General features: G+C 39.9%; 2 protein-coding genes across 4 annotated transcripts; one reads left to right on the top strand and one right to left on the bottom strand.

Annotated features, from left to right (window-relative positions):
• The first annotated feature begins 1,366 nt into the window (after positions 1-1,366).
• Positions 1,367-6,903, top strand: tardbpa (TAR DNA binding protein a). 3 transcript variants are annotated; one of them, XR_014593335.1, is made up of 7 exons: positions 1,367-2,075; positions 3,589-3,752; positions 3,890-4,030; positions 4,305-4,475; positions 4,566-4,650; positions 5,461-5,607; positions 6,321-6,903. XR_014593335.1 is itself a non-coding variant. In XM_083919648.1 (6 exons), exons 1-6 carry the CDS (start codon positions 1,835-1,837, stop codon positions 5,553-5,555), a joined length of 897 nt encoding a protein of 298 aa, XP_083775774.1. In that variant the 5' UTR covers positions 1,367-1,834; the 3' UTR covers positions 5,556-6,304. The 3 variants fall into 3 exon arrangements, 2 of the variants coding, with proteins under 2 accessions (XP_083775774.1, XP_083775773.1); XM_083919648.1 differs by lacking the exon at positions 6,321-6,903 and having other exon boundaries at positions 5,461-6,304; XM_083919647.1 differs by lacking the exon at positions 6,321-6,903 and having other exon boundaries at positions 4,566-6,304.
• Positions 6,904-11,179: 4,276 nt separating this feature from the next.
• On the bottom strand, positions 11,180-18,005 carry pgd (phosphogluconate dehydrogenase). Its single transcript, XM_083920919.1, has 13 exons — positions 17,923-18,005; positions 16,881-16,956; positions 16,609-16,788; positions 16,447-16,512; positions 16,234-16,352; positions 16,010-16,079; positions 15,773-15,907; positions 15,466-15,655; positions 14,158-14,288; positions 13,741-13,874; positions 12,628-12,727; positions 12,091-12,213; positions 11,180-11,732 (listed from the first exon to the last, which is right to left on the bottom strand). The coding sequence occupies exons 1-13, from the start codon at positions 17,928-17,930 to the stop codon at positions 11,613-11,615; spliced, it is 1,452 nt and encodes a 483-aa protein (XP_083777045.1). The 5' UTR covers positions 17,931-18,005; the 3' UTR covers positions 11,180-11,612.
• Positions 18,006-19,153: the final 1,148 nt, after the last annotated feature.

The raw sequence follows: 19,153 nt of genomic DNA, 5'->3' as shown, positions 1-19,153 counted from the left end.
ACAACAAACAGCTATAGAATAGAAGTGTAATTTTCTTATCCTTCTGGTATTACAAAACATAATGTTCATTGTTAATAGTGTAATATCATCTCTTTTAATGTGATAAAAAAGGTGAAATAATAATTTTCAATATTATATATTTTATATATAAAATTTATCACAGCCCTAAGGTGCTTGAAAAGCTTGAAAATGGACCTCAAAAGTGCTTGAATTTTATCATGGAAAAGGTGTACGAACCCTGCCTTATGAATCGGGCCACATGATAGCAGCTGGTTGTGTGCAGTAAATTAAAAACAATTAAAATACTCTGGGGCCCCTGCACACCTGGGGCCCCTAGGCTGCCGCCTAGGCCAGCCTGTGCATTAAACTGCCTCTGCATATATGGTATTTTTTGGGAACTTTGGTGTAGCCGTGCGTTCTGTGAGTCTTAACAATGTTTGGCTGCACAGAATAAATTTATGGGTCAGTTGGATATTGGATTCTCACCGTATGATAGCCTACATTACCGCAAAGATTAATTTAGTCCTATTAGACATATCATAATCATATTTAGCCATAATCATCGTTATTCACAGGGGCGGTTGGTGGAATTTATTTCAGGGGGGGCTTTGTCAAGAAAAAAGCAGACTGTCTCTCAGAAAAACATAACCTGTTCTGGCAAGAAATAGTGAGAAGATTGTGTCAAAATAATGTACACAGACAAAGTTCATGTTATCCTTATTTGGTTCCTATCAATTAACACAAAATCATAGTTTTACAATCATACACATTGTTGTTACTAAACTGAACACAACTAAAAATACTTTGTTTTATTTTAGATGTTTCCATTGTTCATTTGGCAAATAATTTTAATGAATTTTCAATGAGTGATCTTTTTTTTTCATGTTTTTTTTCTTTCCAGAAAGGCATTCGCGAAAGTATTTCTCCAGGCTTGATCCGTTCTTGGATTTGGAAAAGGAGGAAAGGAAAGCAAAATTCTAAAATGTAAACCAAAAGGGGAAATGTATCCCAAATACATTATTATTCAACAGAATTTAAATTACTCAGCGTGCACCATGGACACATATGTGCACCTTTTGTTTGAGCTCTTAGATGAATCGTTATGGACTCAAGGGGTAAATCACGATATTTAATATTCACCTATCTAAAGTTATGCATCACGACAAAAATGATTACGTTACCACATAACATGTGAGAAAAAGTAATAAAAAAAGTTAACGACGACTAGTCTCCCGAGGTGAAACTATTAACCAAATATCTGTAATTTTAATTTCTGGGCACCCCTACAAAAACGTGACAGTGGGCTCTCCCAACTGGATGATGTCATCTTTATAGAGTGCGCAGCCATTTTGTTAGCTAGCTTGAGGTTACAAAGGTTAGCCATTTGCTGCTGCAGATATTCTTTTCGATGTCCTACTTTAAATCTGACAGAAAAAGATAACTTATCGGTATTGTTATTTTGGTGTACACTTTTTGGCCGAACGACTGTAATCCAGAGGAGCACATGTGTGTGTTTGTTGACAGTAAACAGCGCGAGAAGAAACTGGATGGTCATTCATTTGTGTTAGCTGGATGCTAACTTGTTTACGCGTGCTGCGAGCGCACAAGAGCATAAACAGTATTCATAGCCGCGAGCTATTTAATGTTAAGAGTAGTTGAGTGAGAGTAAGCGTTTCATACGTGTTTGTCTGTCTGTGTTTGACTGCCCTTTGTAATTTAAGTTGCGTCACGCAGTTATAGCATTAAGTAAACTGCAAACTCGTGCGCACCATTCAGCTAACTTTAGCTTCGTTAGCTGCTTCCACTCGGACCAGCGCTCCAACTATTAGAGACCATGTCCGAGCTGTATATCCGCGTGGCTGAGGATGAAAATGAGGAGCCCATGGAGATCCCTTCAGAGGACGACGGGACTATTTTGCTGTCGTCGGTGGCGGCGCAGTTTCCAGGGGCGTGCGGGCTGCGGTACAGGAACCCCGAGTCCCAGTGCATGAGGGGGGTCCGGCTGGTGGAGGGGGTCCTCCATGCTCCTGAGAACGACTGGGGGAGCCTGGTTTATGTGGTGAATTACCCCAAAGGTGAGGTGTAGGTGTATATTACTTAGCCTTATTATCATTGTACATGACCAAAAGTATGTGGTTAACCCTGTTACCAAACACAAGTTCTAGTTTATTAGGCACACTTGGCTACAACTAATCCATTTTAATGCATTAACCTACCTTCATGAAGGTATTAATGTACATTTATGTTTGTAGAGGTGTGGATTTTTATTTATTTAACAAGGTTGGGTCCCATTGAGATTAATAATCCCTTTTTCAATGGAGGCCTAGCCAAGATAAGCAGCAGCAGCGAAACTTCAAACTTCCAGACAAACCAGAAAGAAAGAATAAAATACATCAGTGATCACAACGAACACAAACAAAAGATGTAGTCTGAAAAAATGATGTCTAAAAAAGCAGTGACAAGTCAACATTTCTGATACCAGATCTTTTTTTAAATGTGTTTAAAATGTGGCTTCTCAATTGCCATTAGCTATGTTGCTGATGAATTGCTTTGCCTAACACTTTTAAGGGTTTCTAATATAATGTCTTAACGTCATTGTTCTAAATGGTGTGGGTAAAATTTTGGGAATACCTCTTAAAAGTGCAACATGGTTCAACATCACAAACAATGTTGCCTTCAAATTGCAATAAAGTTGCATCTTTATCGACTTAATTTGTTTAAGCTAGTTTTTATCTGCCCCCTAAGTTCCAACTAAGTAACTCTTAGCTACTTTTTTTTGACAACAATGTGCTTTCATCTTTGTGGCAACACTTAAGACCCTTTTCTGTTTTGAGATGACAACGTCCTATTGGACAAAGCTAGGTACATAAGGTGTGGATGATTTCATCTGGCCTGCACAGACTTAGCCCTGACCTCAGCCCCTCAGACACCTGTAGGATGAACTGGATTGCGAGGCCATATCACTCAACATCACTAATGCTCTCATGTCTGAATGGGAGTAAATCCCTGCAGCCAGGTTCCAAAATATTGTGGAAAACCTTCATAGAAGAGTTTGGTTTGTTATAGCGGCATAAAAATGCACATATAGCAAATGTCAAGTACTATATCTTGGTCTCTGTGTATTGCTGTCACCATTAGATAGCTCAGTGGGTCAATGTTTGACCTTTCGCCTCTTTTCAAGGACATTTTTATTTCGGTGCTAGACAGTAAAGGATGGCAGGTTTCCATTGGCAACAGCATGTATACTCGCGTGCAGCATCTATTTTAGAGGAAACGGTGAAGCAAATTAAGTTGTACATAAAAATAATGTGCAAATTGCTAAACTGAGAAAAACGGATGAATGAAAAACAAAAGGGAACTTTAAATGTCAGGTCTTTTATCTCACCATTTCTTTTAAAAAGCTTAATAGATAGGCTAACTGCATATTTTAATTATTAAAAATATAAGTTGACTTAAAATTGCAACAATATTTTCAGGTTGGGCAGCCAATGCCAACTAACTTTTAAACGTAAACTAACCTAAAGTTAGTGTTGAGTGGTTGATTGGTGGTTTTCCCTGATTTAACTCAAATCTATTTTTTCTCCAAAGATAACAAAAGGAAGATGGACGAAATAGATGCTGCCTCAGCTGTGAAAGTAAAAAGGGGCTTTCAGAAGACGTCAGATCTCATTGTCCTCGGCCTGCCATGGAAAACAACAGAACAAGACCTGAAAGATTATTTCACTACCTTTGGGGAGGTCATCATGGTGCAGGTGGTGACATCTCATCTGGCTCTGAATATTTTTGTCAACATATCTTTGTTAGGCTCAGAGTGTAATACGGATATATTATGTTTCTAGTTAAGTTAAAATTGGCAATAAAGCATGCATGTCCTCTTTGTTCACTCCAGGTCAAGAGAGATGTAAAGACTGGCAACTCAAAAGGGTTTGGGTTTGTTCGGTTCACTGAATACGAGACACAAACCAAAGTGATTGCTCAGAGACACATGATTGACGGACGATGGTGTGACTGCAAACTTCCCAACTCAAAGGTATTTTGGGCAATGTTTTTAGAATCTTATAAATAAATAGAAAAAAATGAATGGATACAATCTAAAACGGGAACTATTATGGACGATGAATTTCTGCAAGTAGAACGTTCTGCAATTTTTGCTGTCTATCTCCTAATTTCACCAAAAACTTTAGAAATGATACACTTAATTGCAATGCACTGTTTTGCAACTTAAATGCATTTCGCAAATGTCTTTTAAAAATACAACCATCCTCTCTTTTCTGAATTTATGCACTGCCTCTTTGTCCTCTCAGGCGTTTCCTGATGAACCCATGCGGAGCCGTAAAATCTTTGTTGGCCGCTGTACAGAGGACATGACAACTGACGAACTAAGGCAGTACTTCATGCAGTATGGCGAAGTCACTGATGTCTTCATCCCTAAACCTTTCCGGGCATTTGCATTTGTGACGTTTGCTGATGACCAGGTGAGATTCCCCATAAAAGGTAGAGTTGGATTATAGATTGATGACATAATAATGGCTGTAATGATAATCTTCTCCTCACCTCTGTCTCAGGTTGCCCAAGCCCTGTGTGGGGAGGATTTGATCATCAAGGGCATCAGTGTCCACATCTCCAACGCTGAGCCCAAACACAATAATAGTAGGCAAATGATGGATCGAGGGCGGTTTGGGGCTGGTGGGTTTAGTCAGGGCTATGGCAGTAGTCGTGGAGGGCTAGGCAGCGGTAGTGGTGGGGTTAATTTTGGGGCTCTCGGTCTTAACCCAGCAATGGTGGCTGCTGCTCAGGCAGCTCTTCAAAGCAGTTGGGGAATGATGGGCATGCTGGCTAACCAGCAGGGTCTGACCACAACGGCAGGCACAGCCAGTACGACCCGAGACCCGACCTATAGCTCTAACAGCGCCGCCAGTTACAGCAGCCCCAGCTCAGCTAGCCTCGGCTGGGCTGCAGGCACTAACACGGCCTCCAGCAGCGGCTTCAGCTCCGGCTTTGGAACCTCCATGGAGTCCAAGCCTTCTAGTTGGGGAGTGTAGATAGCTTTGAGTTGAGCTTTTCTGTTGTCATTAGGCTTATCTGGTAAGTATACCCACAGCTGGGAACTGCTTATATCTTATGTTCCTATTATCAAAAATATACTGCCTTTTATTTTGTTAAAGATAAGATTTATACTTGCGTGTGACTGATTATGTAGTCATGCATTGAATGGGTGAAAAGTTTAGTTTGTTGGTGGAAGCTGCCCCACTCCACTTTTGTTTTTAAGAAAATGTTAAACAGAAATGACTGTGCATGCAAGATAAATATTTAGAAACATGCACGAGTATGTCGAGAGCTCCCTCATCCCCTTGTAAAATGGGCTTGATATGACTATATCTGTATGCAGTTGATTGCATCTTTTTGTTTGTTTTTGTTTGACGTCTGTTGGAAACGCCTTCATGAAAATCTCTTCTGCAGTTCACCAACTCTTTCCCAATTTCCCGGGAGGAAGCGCCTCATTGGCAGCAATGTTCGACAGATCTCAGTATCAATTCCCCTCTTCCCATGTGTAAATGCTTTGCCATCAAAGAACACAGCTTCACTCTGCATATACTGTGTTAGACGGTGGGTGTTGTCTTTTTTTCCTCTCCCCTTTTCATGGATATAGAAGTCTTGTCTGCTCTTGTCGCTTTTCAAGATCAATGAGTGGGATTGATGTTGGACCGAGTGAGAGTGAGCGAACGGGAAAGCAAAGTGAAAGGAGTGTGAGAAGGACTGTTTGTGCAGATCTTTTTTTTTTTTTTTTAAAGAGACAAATGCCTGCGAGAGTTGAGAAGAACCTGTGGCTTTGTGCGAGTGTGAGAGGAAGAATCAAGTACGAGTGTGTCCCTAATGGCCATCCCAAGGACATTCTCTGCATTCTCATCGTTTTCTATCAACCTTAACTCTTTAAAAACACAGTGAAATGTCAAGTGCTATGATTATTTGTACCTTTTTCGTAGCTTTCTCTTGCTGTCTGGTTTGATGTGAATGCTGTGTCTGGTTGTGTGCTTTATTTTTTTTCTCCTTGTTACCACCCTCTGTGTGAAAATGTGACCTTGTGTTGGTGAAGTCTGTGTGGAGAAAAACACTGAAAGTGTGTTGAAGTTTGAGGTTGATGTGGTGAAAGTTCCCATTGAAAGTTTGTTTGAAGTGGTTACGAATGCATTTTCTATGTTTTGTGACTCAAAGGGAAGCCTGAAATAAAACTGAATTTGACTAGGTATAATACACTCTTGACAGTGACTTATTTTTGACTACATTAATTGAACTGCCAACACTTTAATTTACATGTATAGGGACCTCGGACATGGACAGCCCAGGTTTTCGTCTGAATCCAGGTTGGAGTCAGTTATGGAGAAGCTGAAGACATTGTTGGGTGGGCCGGCACAAACCAACAATGGAGTTGATGCACGACTGCCTTATTCCTGAAAAGGAGCTTCACTTCACTAGCAAGAAATCTTGGACCATCCCATAATCAAATTTAGAGCGGACCATACTCAATTGGGCTGAGGTATTTGTTCATACCTACAAATGTGTCAAATAGGACCAAAGTCACACCTGCAGTTTGGCAGCAGTCATACTACTTTTTCCAAACTTGTGAAACATAGTCTGCCTTTTATTCTGAAACCTGCATTTCTGTCAGCGAATGCTTTGATTTTTTTGTCCACGTAACGTACACTGATAACTTATGGAAGTATTAATTGGTGGGTTTCTTTTCAATGTGATCAAAAAGCATTTCATTGAGGCAGGATGTGTTCTTGTTTTTATTATTCTGATTGTGAAGTGGTTGGAATGTATGAGCTCAGATTTCCAAAGGGACTCTAAAAGCTGATTGAACATGCCAGCAGGAATTCACACCTTCTGTACTGAACTATTTTAGTATTGCGGTGTAAAATAAAGGTTTTGAGTTTTTAATCACCTGTCGTCTCTCACTGTAGATTCATAAGTGTATCAGTTATCATTACAGGCTTTCATGCCTTCGATTCTTTTTCAGATGTTCTATGGAAGTTTTGGTCCGTGGTGTTAAATATGCAGAGAAGTGTCCTGCACTTTGTAGTACTGATGCTGGCTGTTTAATGGGTGTAGTTTTAATGCTCCGCCTGTTGATGGTGCTTATGTGCCATTTTGTAATCGCCTGTGGGACAAAACTCTGGGGACCCCTTTTTATTTATTGAAATCTTTTCCTAATAACCTCTGGTTTGTGAAAGGGAGTTTTTGTGTTCTGTGCTTTTTTGTTTGCACACCAATTGAGGGATACCAAGAATTAATTTGACGCGTAGGATCCCCAGAAATCCATTTAAGGTTACAAACTAAAACAACTAAACTAAAATAAAAGGTATTACTATTTCCCAACTTTGGGTTGCTCAGTCAGTAAAGAAGCTTGTAGGACATTGTGTGTATATAATGCAAACCTAGAATACATATCTGCTGGATGTCATAACTGGCAGATATCAAATGTGACTGTTCCTTGACCTGCTTTTGTGCAAGGTTTTTGGAAGGAGCTTAATTTTTGTAGGATGGCAGTAATGGGAAATCCTAATTACGGTATGAAATGATTTGAACTTTTTTGAAGTTTGAAAATAAATTTGATATATGTAAATATATATATATATATATATATATACCGTGTGTGTTATAAAATGTAGTTTTAACCTGAGCTTTTAAATATGAACTGTGGAAGACATTAAGTCCTGATCAGATTTATTTATTAAATAGTTTAAACATAGTTCAAAGAATGATAGTAACAGAAAACATTGTGCAGGTCTCTAACATAATCACATCGCCGTAATGGGTCAACACAAGGCTGAGGGTCAACTATATCCTCATTTTTATACCTGTGGTTTAATTGAACCTCACTGCTGTTAACATGTGAACACTGAATTGATGTGCTTCCCCCCACTGCTAGCAGGTTTAGGTCTTCCAGAAGTTCTTGCAGGATGGGCTATCCCGGGAGGCAACGCTTTTTCTGAGGGTCCCCTCTGCCAGCTTCTCACTGAGGTACTTCCCTACACATAAACTAGCTCAATTATTCCTGAAAGCAAGGCCTTTATTATAATCTATATTATAATAATAGTTATTTTGTGGAAAAAGCAATGAGCAAAATTAGAGAACACTTTCAGATACCTGCCAGTTATTGGTGTTAATCTGGCACCTGGTGACAATTTACTAAATTATTGGAAACACCTTATTTCTTATTTATCCGGCAGCTCTTCTGGTTACTTTGCAAGATGGCGAGCTGCTCTAAGGTGACAGAGAGTAGTGTGAGAAACACTGATGTCCTGTGCTTAAGTCATTCAAGGGCCTCTATACTTCCTTTTCATTTTTTAATTCTAAAGCCCTAAGAAAACATCTAAGTCTTCTCTTCTGATACAGTGGTCACTATTCTCTAATTTTGCTCACCGCCTAAACAACATAAAGGCCTTTGAAGTGCCTTGGTTATTAAAAAAACATGCTAGAACAGCAGTGGTACAGCCAGAACAGATATTCTATCAAATTCTGAACAATAAAAAAATAACAGTATTTCAGAATAGATCAAGTATTAATACTTTGTTCTCTAAGTTTGATCTCCAGTGTATATTTGTATATAAAGATGCTTTATTACAATCAGATACATGTAGAATACCGTTTGGCACCAGTGACGTCATGACCTTCTTTTATAGTTTCCTGACATTGCAACAGAAAATAAACTGGGACATATTCAGTTTAAGTTTACAACTGTGAAATGGTCCATAGACCCAATCATGATCTTAGTTTACAATAACTTCCTGTGTTCTGTACATACCGAGCAAATGGGCGAGGAACAACTTGATATTCTCTCATCACATCTTTCAAAAATGTTTGGTTGGAGACCTGATTTACCTGTTGGGCCACAGACTTAAGATAAAGACACCACCGAGCACTAGTAGTCAGTCTGATCAGAGGTGAGATGTCGCCCTTTGTAATGCTAGATTTGGCTTTCTGATTTTTAATGTTTAAATTCAGCGAGCAAAAATATATTACAAAAACATGTCCTATCTCCTGAATACTTTGTGCTATTGCTACCAAATTTGGTGTACATGTGTAGATACATAGTGTAATGCATCATATATGAAGGAAGGAATCACTGTGTATGGATGTATGTCTGTCCTTCACATATCTCAAGAACGGTACATCTGATCAACTTCACACCTGGCTGGTGTATTGCTGATGACGCAAGGGAGTGCAGTGTTGAGTGTGACGTGGATCGTACTTGTATATGTTAAACAACAACACAATGAAATTTGTAAAAAATAAGACAATGGTGCAGAGGGATGAATATGAAATGATTAATGTAACAGGCTGCTTTATTTATGTATATACAAGGAAAAAAGTAAATATAGAAACCAGTTTCAGGAGCTTTAATATGCAACCATCACAGCAGCTACATTAAAATGTAGTTAATATTTCACTATCTGGTTATTAGCTTGAATGCATTTCAGAAATCCAGGAAGTAGAGAACGTTTGATCTTGATGAAATCCAGTAGCATCTGTGGTCCAGTCTTCCTCCTCCTGCTTTATTGTGCATCAACGTACCGTCTGGTGTTGCCTTGCTGCCTGCTTTGTCTGCAGATGACTCAGCGTCTTCCACCTGCGCTGCCGTCACGGAGCTCTAATGGGCTCTTGTGCTGTTGTGCAACAAGCCTTTTGGCATCAGGCCTCATGAAGAAAACAAGGCCTTTAATTGTAGAGAATATTCTGTCCTTTGGTTTAATTAAGCATCAGAGAAGAGGAACAGCAACACAGGCGTTTAGTTTTCATTTTTTCATTAACCAACGGGAGGAATCCAAATAAGAGAGTAGCATTCATTCAGAAGAAGCGGGCATTTGAAGTGTATGTATGCAGTTAAGTGTCTGAATGACAGTGTTTATATTGTTTGTTCTGCATTGTTCCCCCTTCAGGATCAAAGCTCTGACATGAAGAGTCAAACGAGGAGGTGTTTGAAGCTATCGCAGCACAGGTGTGGTGAGGTGAGGCTTTGTTAACTGTTTAACAGCAGGTGTAATGGCAGCTGTGACACACTCCAGGTGTCAGGTGCAACGTCTGTCACTGCTGTGGAGGTGCTGTTTGTTTCAGCCGCTGACACTACAGCTGAGAATCCCCCAACGAGGCTTTAGAGCACAGGGAATAGAGTGCTAACAGGAGTAAGTTTCTTAAAACACACTCTACTAGAACCTAATCTTCCAACCTTTTTTCACCAAAGTATTACAGTTTGTTTTGTCGCCTGACAACATAGTTTGTGTTAACCTTTTATTCAATCAAGCACACAGTGGTGTTAAACTATTTACTATATCAAATTTTAAGAAAAGCTAAGATGATTAAGACTAGACTGAGAGGAACCCTGCGAAAAACATTACATTATTATTTTGCATCTCCAATTATAATGCATCCAAAGTAGTTGAATCAGTATGTCTGGTACCAGGTTAAAAAGTAGTATAAATTAGAGAGCCATTATAATGTGCTCTGCATGAATGTATATGTTCTCATGTTATATTACTTTATCTTGGTTTCACATAACCAAAATGGTAAACTGTTTGCCGTTGTAAAGACAAGTCTGTGATTAACGCCTGTTTTCATTCATATGCATTACAGTCAGTGTGTAAAAAAACATTTTTCAGGGTCTTAGGGCCCTCTGCTGGACAATCGCTGAAAAGACAACACAAAATGGTTGCCACTGAGTTCATGTTTACAGTCCTGTTTGTTAGTTGGATATACCAAAACAAAGTGATAATAAATTTAAAGACAGGACATTGTAAGTATTTTCACATTTAGTATCCCTTGATTGTCACCAAGTGTAAATTGAATGCAAATATGGGTCTAGATTAAAACATTTTGAATATTTTCAGTCACTGAAATGACCAATTTATAGGATTGTGCAGCTGAGGTGGAAGTGTGTACTTTCTAGCTTGTACTCTATGATATCGTATATTAAAATGAACTGTAAATATCTACAGTTTGGACATTTATTGACACACCCAGAATAGGTCAGTGGCTCGAAGTGTCTGTCACCAACATATCCTGTTTATATATTAGGCAACTTATGTCACTTGTTGCCTTATTTAGTGCTACAAACAGACACAACTCAATCCTGTTTACAGCACCCACAGAGTAAGGACCACACAAGCTAATTATAAAGGGATTGAAATCTTTATTTAGCCTAATACAGTACAGTGCAATGGTTCACCTTAATCCAGCGTTAACACCGTGAACTCTGGGCCCATCCATTATCCTGATAGCCAGCATAATATCCATAGAATTCAAGTGGAGTCAACACTTTGTTTCTCCTCGTCTTTTGACTGCAATAAAAGTCGCAAAACCAAAACACACATGGTGTTGGGTTTACGGCACACATAATTATGGATTCTTGATAAATAAAACAGTAACATGTTCGAAGAGTAAAAAATTGGATTAAGGTGATGTGTGTGTGTGTGTGTGTGTGTGTGTGGGGGGGCTCTTTGATATTCAGGCATGGATATTAAGATGGAATGTGTAACACGTCTTCTTCTCACACAGATAACTCCTCCTCGTCCATCCATCTTGTTTGTTTTTTTTGAGTGTTGGGAAACTGATCTTTAAGCATTGTAGGACGAAGAGGAGACATTTCCACCATGCCCAGTCCAGTTGGTGTGGATGAAATGACCGGGGTTTGACAGCAGTTCATATGTGTGGGCTCCAAAGTAGTCCCTCTGGGCCTAAAAGAATAAAACATAGACAATCTTTGATGCTCTCACAGATACACATCACTCATGTAACCCCTGCACAATCTGTCCACCTTCAAATTGCTAGTTTTGTTCAACCAACAGCTATTAAATCTACAATGTCACAAGTGTAAACCAGCAAATCTCACATTAAAAAAATAAATGCTGATGAAGGTTCAAAATATGCAAAAAAAAAAACATGTCCAAAGACAAATGAGTAAAGTTGTTATGCACAACTGTCAATGTCTTAAAGCCCCCAGATCTCACAGCAAACACACAACAGCTACACGTTTAATCCAATATGCGTCCAAACCGGCCATATGTTCAGTGGGCTCTGCAAGTGCTGTCTTACCTGGAGGAGGTTGGCTGGCAGCTGTTCGTGTCTGTAACCATCATAGAAGGACAGAGCTGTGGTGAAACAGGGCATCGGGATGCCGTGCTGGACTCCAGTGCTGACTGCTCTGCGCCATGACTCCTAAACAAAGACATTAAACAGGTTAACAAAAATAAATTCATGAAGGAAATGCAGTTGTGAGATGTGATTTGTGAAGTGCAGAGAAAAAACAAACATAGTACTGCTATCAATTAATCATGCTGCCTCCAGTTGGTTATTTTTTTATTGGGGTGAGTTCAGGTAGGTTTTACACATAGCCGTGAATAAAAGACCTCAACCAAGAAACCTTGAATAGTCTCATAAGACAGTTTGGAGGATGTATAAACAATAAATAAGTCAACCGTGGAAAACTACCTGCCATAGACAGAATCTCACACAGCTGTGGATTATGGCAACAAGTGCTTCTGTTCTTTCTTTTATTTGTAAAAGAGGAAATAACTTTTGCACATCTTTGTCAATGTGGGTATTGCAGGGGCTTAGGCCACTTCCTCATACCTGACAGTCCTGCACAGCATTACTGAAGAAAGTGTCCAGCAGCAGGTTCTGCAGCTCAGCGTCCCTGTCGAACGCCTCTTTGATTTCACCCAGGAAGACACTGGTGGGGAGGGGAAAGGGCAGAGTTATAACAGGGAAAAGGAAAGACTCAAAGTAAAGGGACATTTCATTGGAGAACTGCTTTAAAAACCACGTTGAATGGTGGCTACAGTACATACTGCACAGGGTTCCTACACACTTTCCATTTCAAAATTCCATACTTTTTCAGGCTCAAATTTCCAGACTTCTCATCTGAATACTAATTATTTTAAAAATAAATGGTTTTAAAATCCAACTTTTAACACGTATGTTAAATTCTGACTACTGTTCAACGCACAGCATTTTATTCAAGTTAAAGTATTTGCTTCATAGACTACTAGATGGATTAAACATACTTGTATATAAATAAAGTAAGGAATAAAAATAAATCATGAATAAACTGTAGACGACACATATGAAAAAAAAATTAAAAAGGAATCGCAGTCGAACGGTAATCATGGTAACCTGACACCCGGCTATGTTGCATAACATGTTTGTAGTGTTTACAGACGTTTATCTCACTTTCTAAAATAAAATATATTAAAAATACAAATCAAAACGTCTGGAAACAATACAACCATTTTTATATACTATTTTCCCTTTTTCTATACTGTGTAGAAACCCTGACTGCAAGTTAAACAGAGTGTTATGTTTGATTTAGGTTTACGCAAGGTCTTTACAGATTACACAAAGCAAACCAGTGGCACAACCATAGTTTCCCCATTCTTCTCTCTGTCTGATTCAACAGGAAGGGTCATTTTCTTTCATCTAAATTTGTTACTCCAGCATTACATAATAGGGCATTGACAAAATAATTTATGGAACTACTTTAACATTTATCCTTCTTTACATAGAATTATTCTACAATTAAAAAACAATCTCAAATCTTGTTTTTTTGATCGATCAAAAAAAGAAGTTCTCTCTACACTGCCTTACCACAGTTTTCACCATCAGTGTGAAAGACGCCTGCTGACATAATGTTGCAACGGTGAGGCAAACTTGTGATATGAGGACACACATGAGGTCAAATCGTACCTTCGGATGATGCAGCCTCCCCTCCACATCAGGGCGATCGCGCCGTAGTTGAGGGACCAGCCGAACTCTTTGGCTGCCTGCCTCAGCAGCATGAAGCCCTGCGCGTAGGAAATGATCTTGGAGGCATAGAGAGCCTGTAGAGAGAAGAATCGATAAATTCATTCTGACAGTAACACAATTTGAAATGAATTCATCATTGAAAACATTTGATATTCATAAATATTAAGTGCATGAAAATATTTCTTGTAATAGTTTTAAATTGGAAGCATTGATTCGTTCGAAACAAACCAAAACTGAACATTATAACATTCATGGCGGCATGATTTATTACAGGGCTATGGTATTAATCTATTCATTTTAGCTAGGGGCACCTACACTACCTAATCTAGCAGTGTGCATGCTACACTGTGTTTCTACCTTTCTGATGTCCTCCAGGAAAGCGGCCTTGTCACCGCTGAATTTGACCCCCTGCGGCCCTGAAAGGCTGCGGCTGGCCTCCACTCTTTCATCCTTTAGAGAGGACAGGCATCTTGCAAAGACAGCCTCCCCTGGAACAGAGAGGAGGGAGGGAGAGGGGGAGACAGGAATAGAGAGGGACAACAAGGTTAACTCTATGCACACTATTGGACACATTACTGGAGCATCACACAAAAACAGAGCTCGGTAAACAACCATTTAGATCGCATGAAACCTCTCACGACAAATGGTTATATATGCATAGATAGGTTGTGCCAGTCGATGCCATGCTGCAGGAACACCATGCTAGCATACAACAAACAACAGATCAGCATGACTCAGCAATAGTAATAACGCTGTTATACACACACAGGGCTTGCTTACACTACATACAGATAAAAAAGTGATTGCCAGCTGCCCCAATTAAAATGATTACATAGCCATTATCAACAACTGCTGGGTAAGCATGACTTGCTAAAACAGCACAGCTAGGTGAAGCAACCCCTGGGCAATGGGACAGGCAGAGGGAAAATGTGTCCTGTGAGTGAACTTTACTGGTGAATGTTTTCACTGTTGGGGCAGAAATGCATCCATGCACAGCACCAGCCTGCTCCACGTAGGGCCAGCTCCTCTCTCACACAATGAAGCCTTTTGTAATGCCTCTATCACAAGAGGATCTACAGTACAGAGAAATCTAATCTGAACAATGGTTGGTGGGATTTGGGGACAGGTGGGTTTCTGCTAAAAAAATATCTGCCCGATTGAACTTTTGCTAAAAGCTTATAGTGTATGTCCCTTTCAATTAAACAATGCACACAATGTGTGTTTAGAGGGGCGTGAGAAGATATGATGACACCTTTTGTCTTGGATCTTGCTCCCTGCCCTCAGTCTTGTCCGTGGGGGTTTATAAAACAGACTGTCATACGGTCAGAGCAAAGAGCAAAGCTGCGCAGAGTATCACACAAATCCCCCTTATGTCACTTGAGATGAGCAGGCCACTAGAAAAGCCTTCAATCTTCTTAGCGGCAGCCACATATCCATCACATGTGTGTAAGCTAACTGGCAAACCTTAACAACTCTGATCGTAAGGACTACTGCCCTTTAATTCTTTTTTCTTTGAAGCGGTGTTGAAATCATGTGTGACGTCATGCTTTTAGCTATGTCATCATGACAAACATCGTTTACTGAACGTAGCCAGCATTGGAAGGAGAGACAAGGAAACCAGATACTTCCTTGTGTACAACCTCCTTTCTTCCTCCTTCCTCTTACCGATCAGAGTTACAGGTGTGCCGTACTCCAGGGCTGAAATGGCCGTCCACTTCCCTGTGCCTTTCTGTCCAGCACTGTCACGGATCTTGGGCAACAGATGTGTACCATCAGAGTCCCTGTATTTAAGGATGTTAGCGGTGATCTCGATCAGGAAGGAGTCCAACTCTGTCTTGTTCCAGTTGTTGAAGGTCTAAGTGATTCAACAGTGTGGGGAAGAGCGTCACCACATTGTTTTTACCCCCATCTGATTACATAGAGCTGGCACAACACAAAATGTACTGATAAAAAAAAAAAAAAAACATCATACCTGTGCCATCTCATCGTGGTCCATACCCAGAACATCCTTCATCAGGTGATAGGCTTCACAAATCAGCTGCATGTCACCATACTCGATGCCATTGTGGACCATTTTAACGAAATGACCTGCACCCTCATCTCCAACCTCCACAAGCATGATCATCAGATTATTGACACGCGACTTGACGTGATAACCACTGCTACAACCAGTCAGTATAGTAAACATTCAACACAAGGTTAAACTCACCCAGTCACAACAAGGTTCTCCTGTTCCGACCTTGGCAGCGATGCTCTGGAAGATGTCTTTTATGTGTGGCCTTCAAAATAAAGCGTTTTTATTGATTAACAATAAGAGATATTCACCGTTTCAGAAAGTCCAAAATCCCACATCTGTTCAACTTTATGAGTTAGTAACAGTTTTTCTTTTATAGCACGTCTGTGCGAGCAGGTTAGAAGTTTTTGATGACTCACCAGGCCTCTTTATGTCCTCCCGGCATGAGTGAGGGTCCATAACGTGCCCCTTCCTCTCCGCCACTGACTCCACTGCCAACAAACAGCAAGCCCTTTTCCATCAGACTCTTACACCGCCGCTGTACGTCAGAAACAAATAAATACTATCAGAATAACATCGTCAAATAAAAATAAAAAAGACTTGCTGCTAAACTGTGATTCTCTATGACTTACTGTTGTGTCTCTGTATTCAGAGTTTCCACCGTCAATGATGATGTCCCCAGCCTCAAGAAGAGGAATCTGAAGAAGAACAGCGCAAAAGCCAAATGGATGTAACTACGCAGGACTTTTTCCACAAGTAATTTGTAAACACAGTTTACAGCACAAACTACCAACCAGTTTGTCGATGAAGTCGTCCACAGCCTGTCCAGCTTTGACCAGCAGGATGATCCGCCGGGGCTTCTTCAGCTTGGACACCATGTCCTCCAGAGACTCTGCTCCAATCACCTTGGAGCCCTTCGCCTCGTTCTTCAGGAAGTCATGCACCTTGGACACGGTTCGGTTGTAAGCACAGACCTGTCGGAGAGAGGTTTGGTGATGAATTACTGAAATATAAAAGAGGAAAGTGCCAGAAGTTGTGGAAATAAACACAGGAGTCGTCATCTTACCACAAAGCCATGGTCATTCATGTTCATGATGAGGTTTTGACCCATGACAGCCAAACCAATCAGTGCAATGTCTGCTCTGTGAGGAGAGAAATAATCACATTTAATGGGCAGGCATGACCATCAACAAGGACTTATAATTAAAAAAAAACAACAACTACTGGCCACCATAATATTCTAAAAAAGTGGTTCGCAAACTTTATAGATGATACCAATATATCAATTCAATTAAATTTTATTTATAGTGCCAAATCATAACAAAAGTTATCTCAGGACACTTTACAAACTAGGGTAAAGACCACACTCTATGATAAACATAGACCCAACATATATATCAGGCTCTCTCAAGTACCACCACCAAGACCAATGTTCAAATACAGCAGCATAGGCCTACACTATTCATCTACAGACAGGAGGGTTTATTCCTAATCAGAATATCATTTATTGTTGACTGTCTTCAGCCACCGCCATGCTGAAGGAAGGGGCAGCATCAGTTCTGTGTTTTTAAACCAATCATTTTACCTCTGCTGACTATTTTGCCATCACAGTTTAGCTTGTAACTCTAAACGTGACTACATAGCAGGCTGATATTTAAAAAAAAATACTAAAGGAAATGCTGACCTTTTTTAAAATTATATTTCATGGATCGAAAAAAGTATTTTCTTAGTAATATATTCATTTATTAATTAATGTTTCCTTTTTTTAGTTTAAAGATTCTTTCAAGTACCACCAGGGGTACTAGTAACCTACCACAGTTTGAGAACCAGTGCTCTACAACATTTCTGCCTTTATGCAAATTATATATTTGAATGTATCTTAGACGCATACGATTAATCTATTTTGACATATGTGAAGTATTTATACTATACAGTGAAGCTAGTTAGCTCACAAGCTAACTGCTCCGTGTACATTAAGTGGTCAAGAAGGTTTATATGAACAAATTAAAAGACTAACACACACAGTCTACAATAAACACACGTATGAGCCGCAACCTTTCCACTTTACCGACGACCTAAATAAGTCAAAACTCATTTTAAGAACTTACTCAGCCATGGTGCTCAGAGAGTAAAGTAGTCGTGAAGTAACAGTGTTCAAATGACAGTCGGGCTCACAGCAGGTCCACTTCCCTCGGGTTCTTTTTTTTACTTCCTCCTTCTCCTCTTACGTGACGACGCCGGGGAGACGCGGACGTACGCCCCACGTAGAATATCCACCAATCAGAGGGCGGTCAGCAGACTGAAGCGATGTCATTAGCGGATTCTCATTGGTCCAAAATACTGAGCAGAGGTACCCGCCCTCCTATTGGTCCCACCGCCTGTCACTCATGACTCGTCAGCGCACACCCCTAGTCGGCAGTCTAGGGCAGTTAGTGAGCTACATTTACTGAAGTTTAAAGTACAATTTTGAGGTTGAGGCTATTTATAATTTTACTACATCTCACAGATAAATATACTCCATTAGATTTTCTCATTAATTACTTTTCAGATTAGAAGTTTACGTGAAAAACACTGTGTAAAATACCAAGCATGGTGACCCTTTACATCAAATCTGATCCATGGCCCAAAGACGTAACATTGACTAATATTTCATTTAAAAATAATACTACTAATAATAATTAGAGATTACGATTACACATGTGAAGCAGACTACCTATTTCTCTCTCCCATCAATCATGTTGATGCATCAGTAGTCCTATAATGATGCCATATATAGGCTTATGAGTCACATCAAGATTTCTGCAGAATCGATGCTTTTACTTTTGATACTTTAAATAGGCCTACATTTTGCTTTTGAGAAGTATTTATCCATTGTTTTATTAGTAGGACTACTGTAAGTTAACTGAATTTTGTGAATTAAATATTGTTATTGTATGAGTTTATGAGTTTATAACACACACACACACACACACACACACACACACACACACACACACACACACACACACACACACACACACACACACACACACACACACACACACACACACACACACACACACACACACACACACACACACACACACACACACACACACACACACACACACACACACACACACACACACACACACACACACACACACACACACACACACACAGTTTAATTCGTACCGAGTCCCAGTCTTCTTTTCATGCAGTATGGGATTTCACACAGCTAATAAAGCATGCCTCATTACTTCCTCTGATTACTGGAAATCTGTGGCAGATCGCAGGAAAATTGCTGCACTAAACCAGTTTAATGTCAGAACGCCTTTACTTGCATGAGAAGTAGGGAGG

This window comes from Echiichthys vipera (assembly GCF_963691815.1).
Source record: "Echiichthys vipera genome assembly, chromosome: 9".
NCBI lineage: Eukaryota > Metazoa > Chordata > Actinopteri > Perciformes > Trachinidae > Echiichthys > Echiichthys vipera.
Note: the sequence above shows the minus strand (reverse complement) of the source record. Positions and strands in the feature narration are given on the sequence as shown.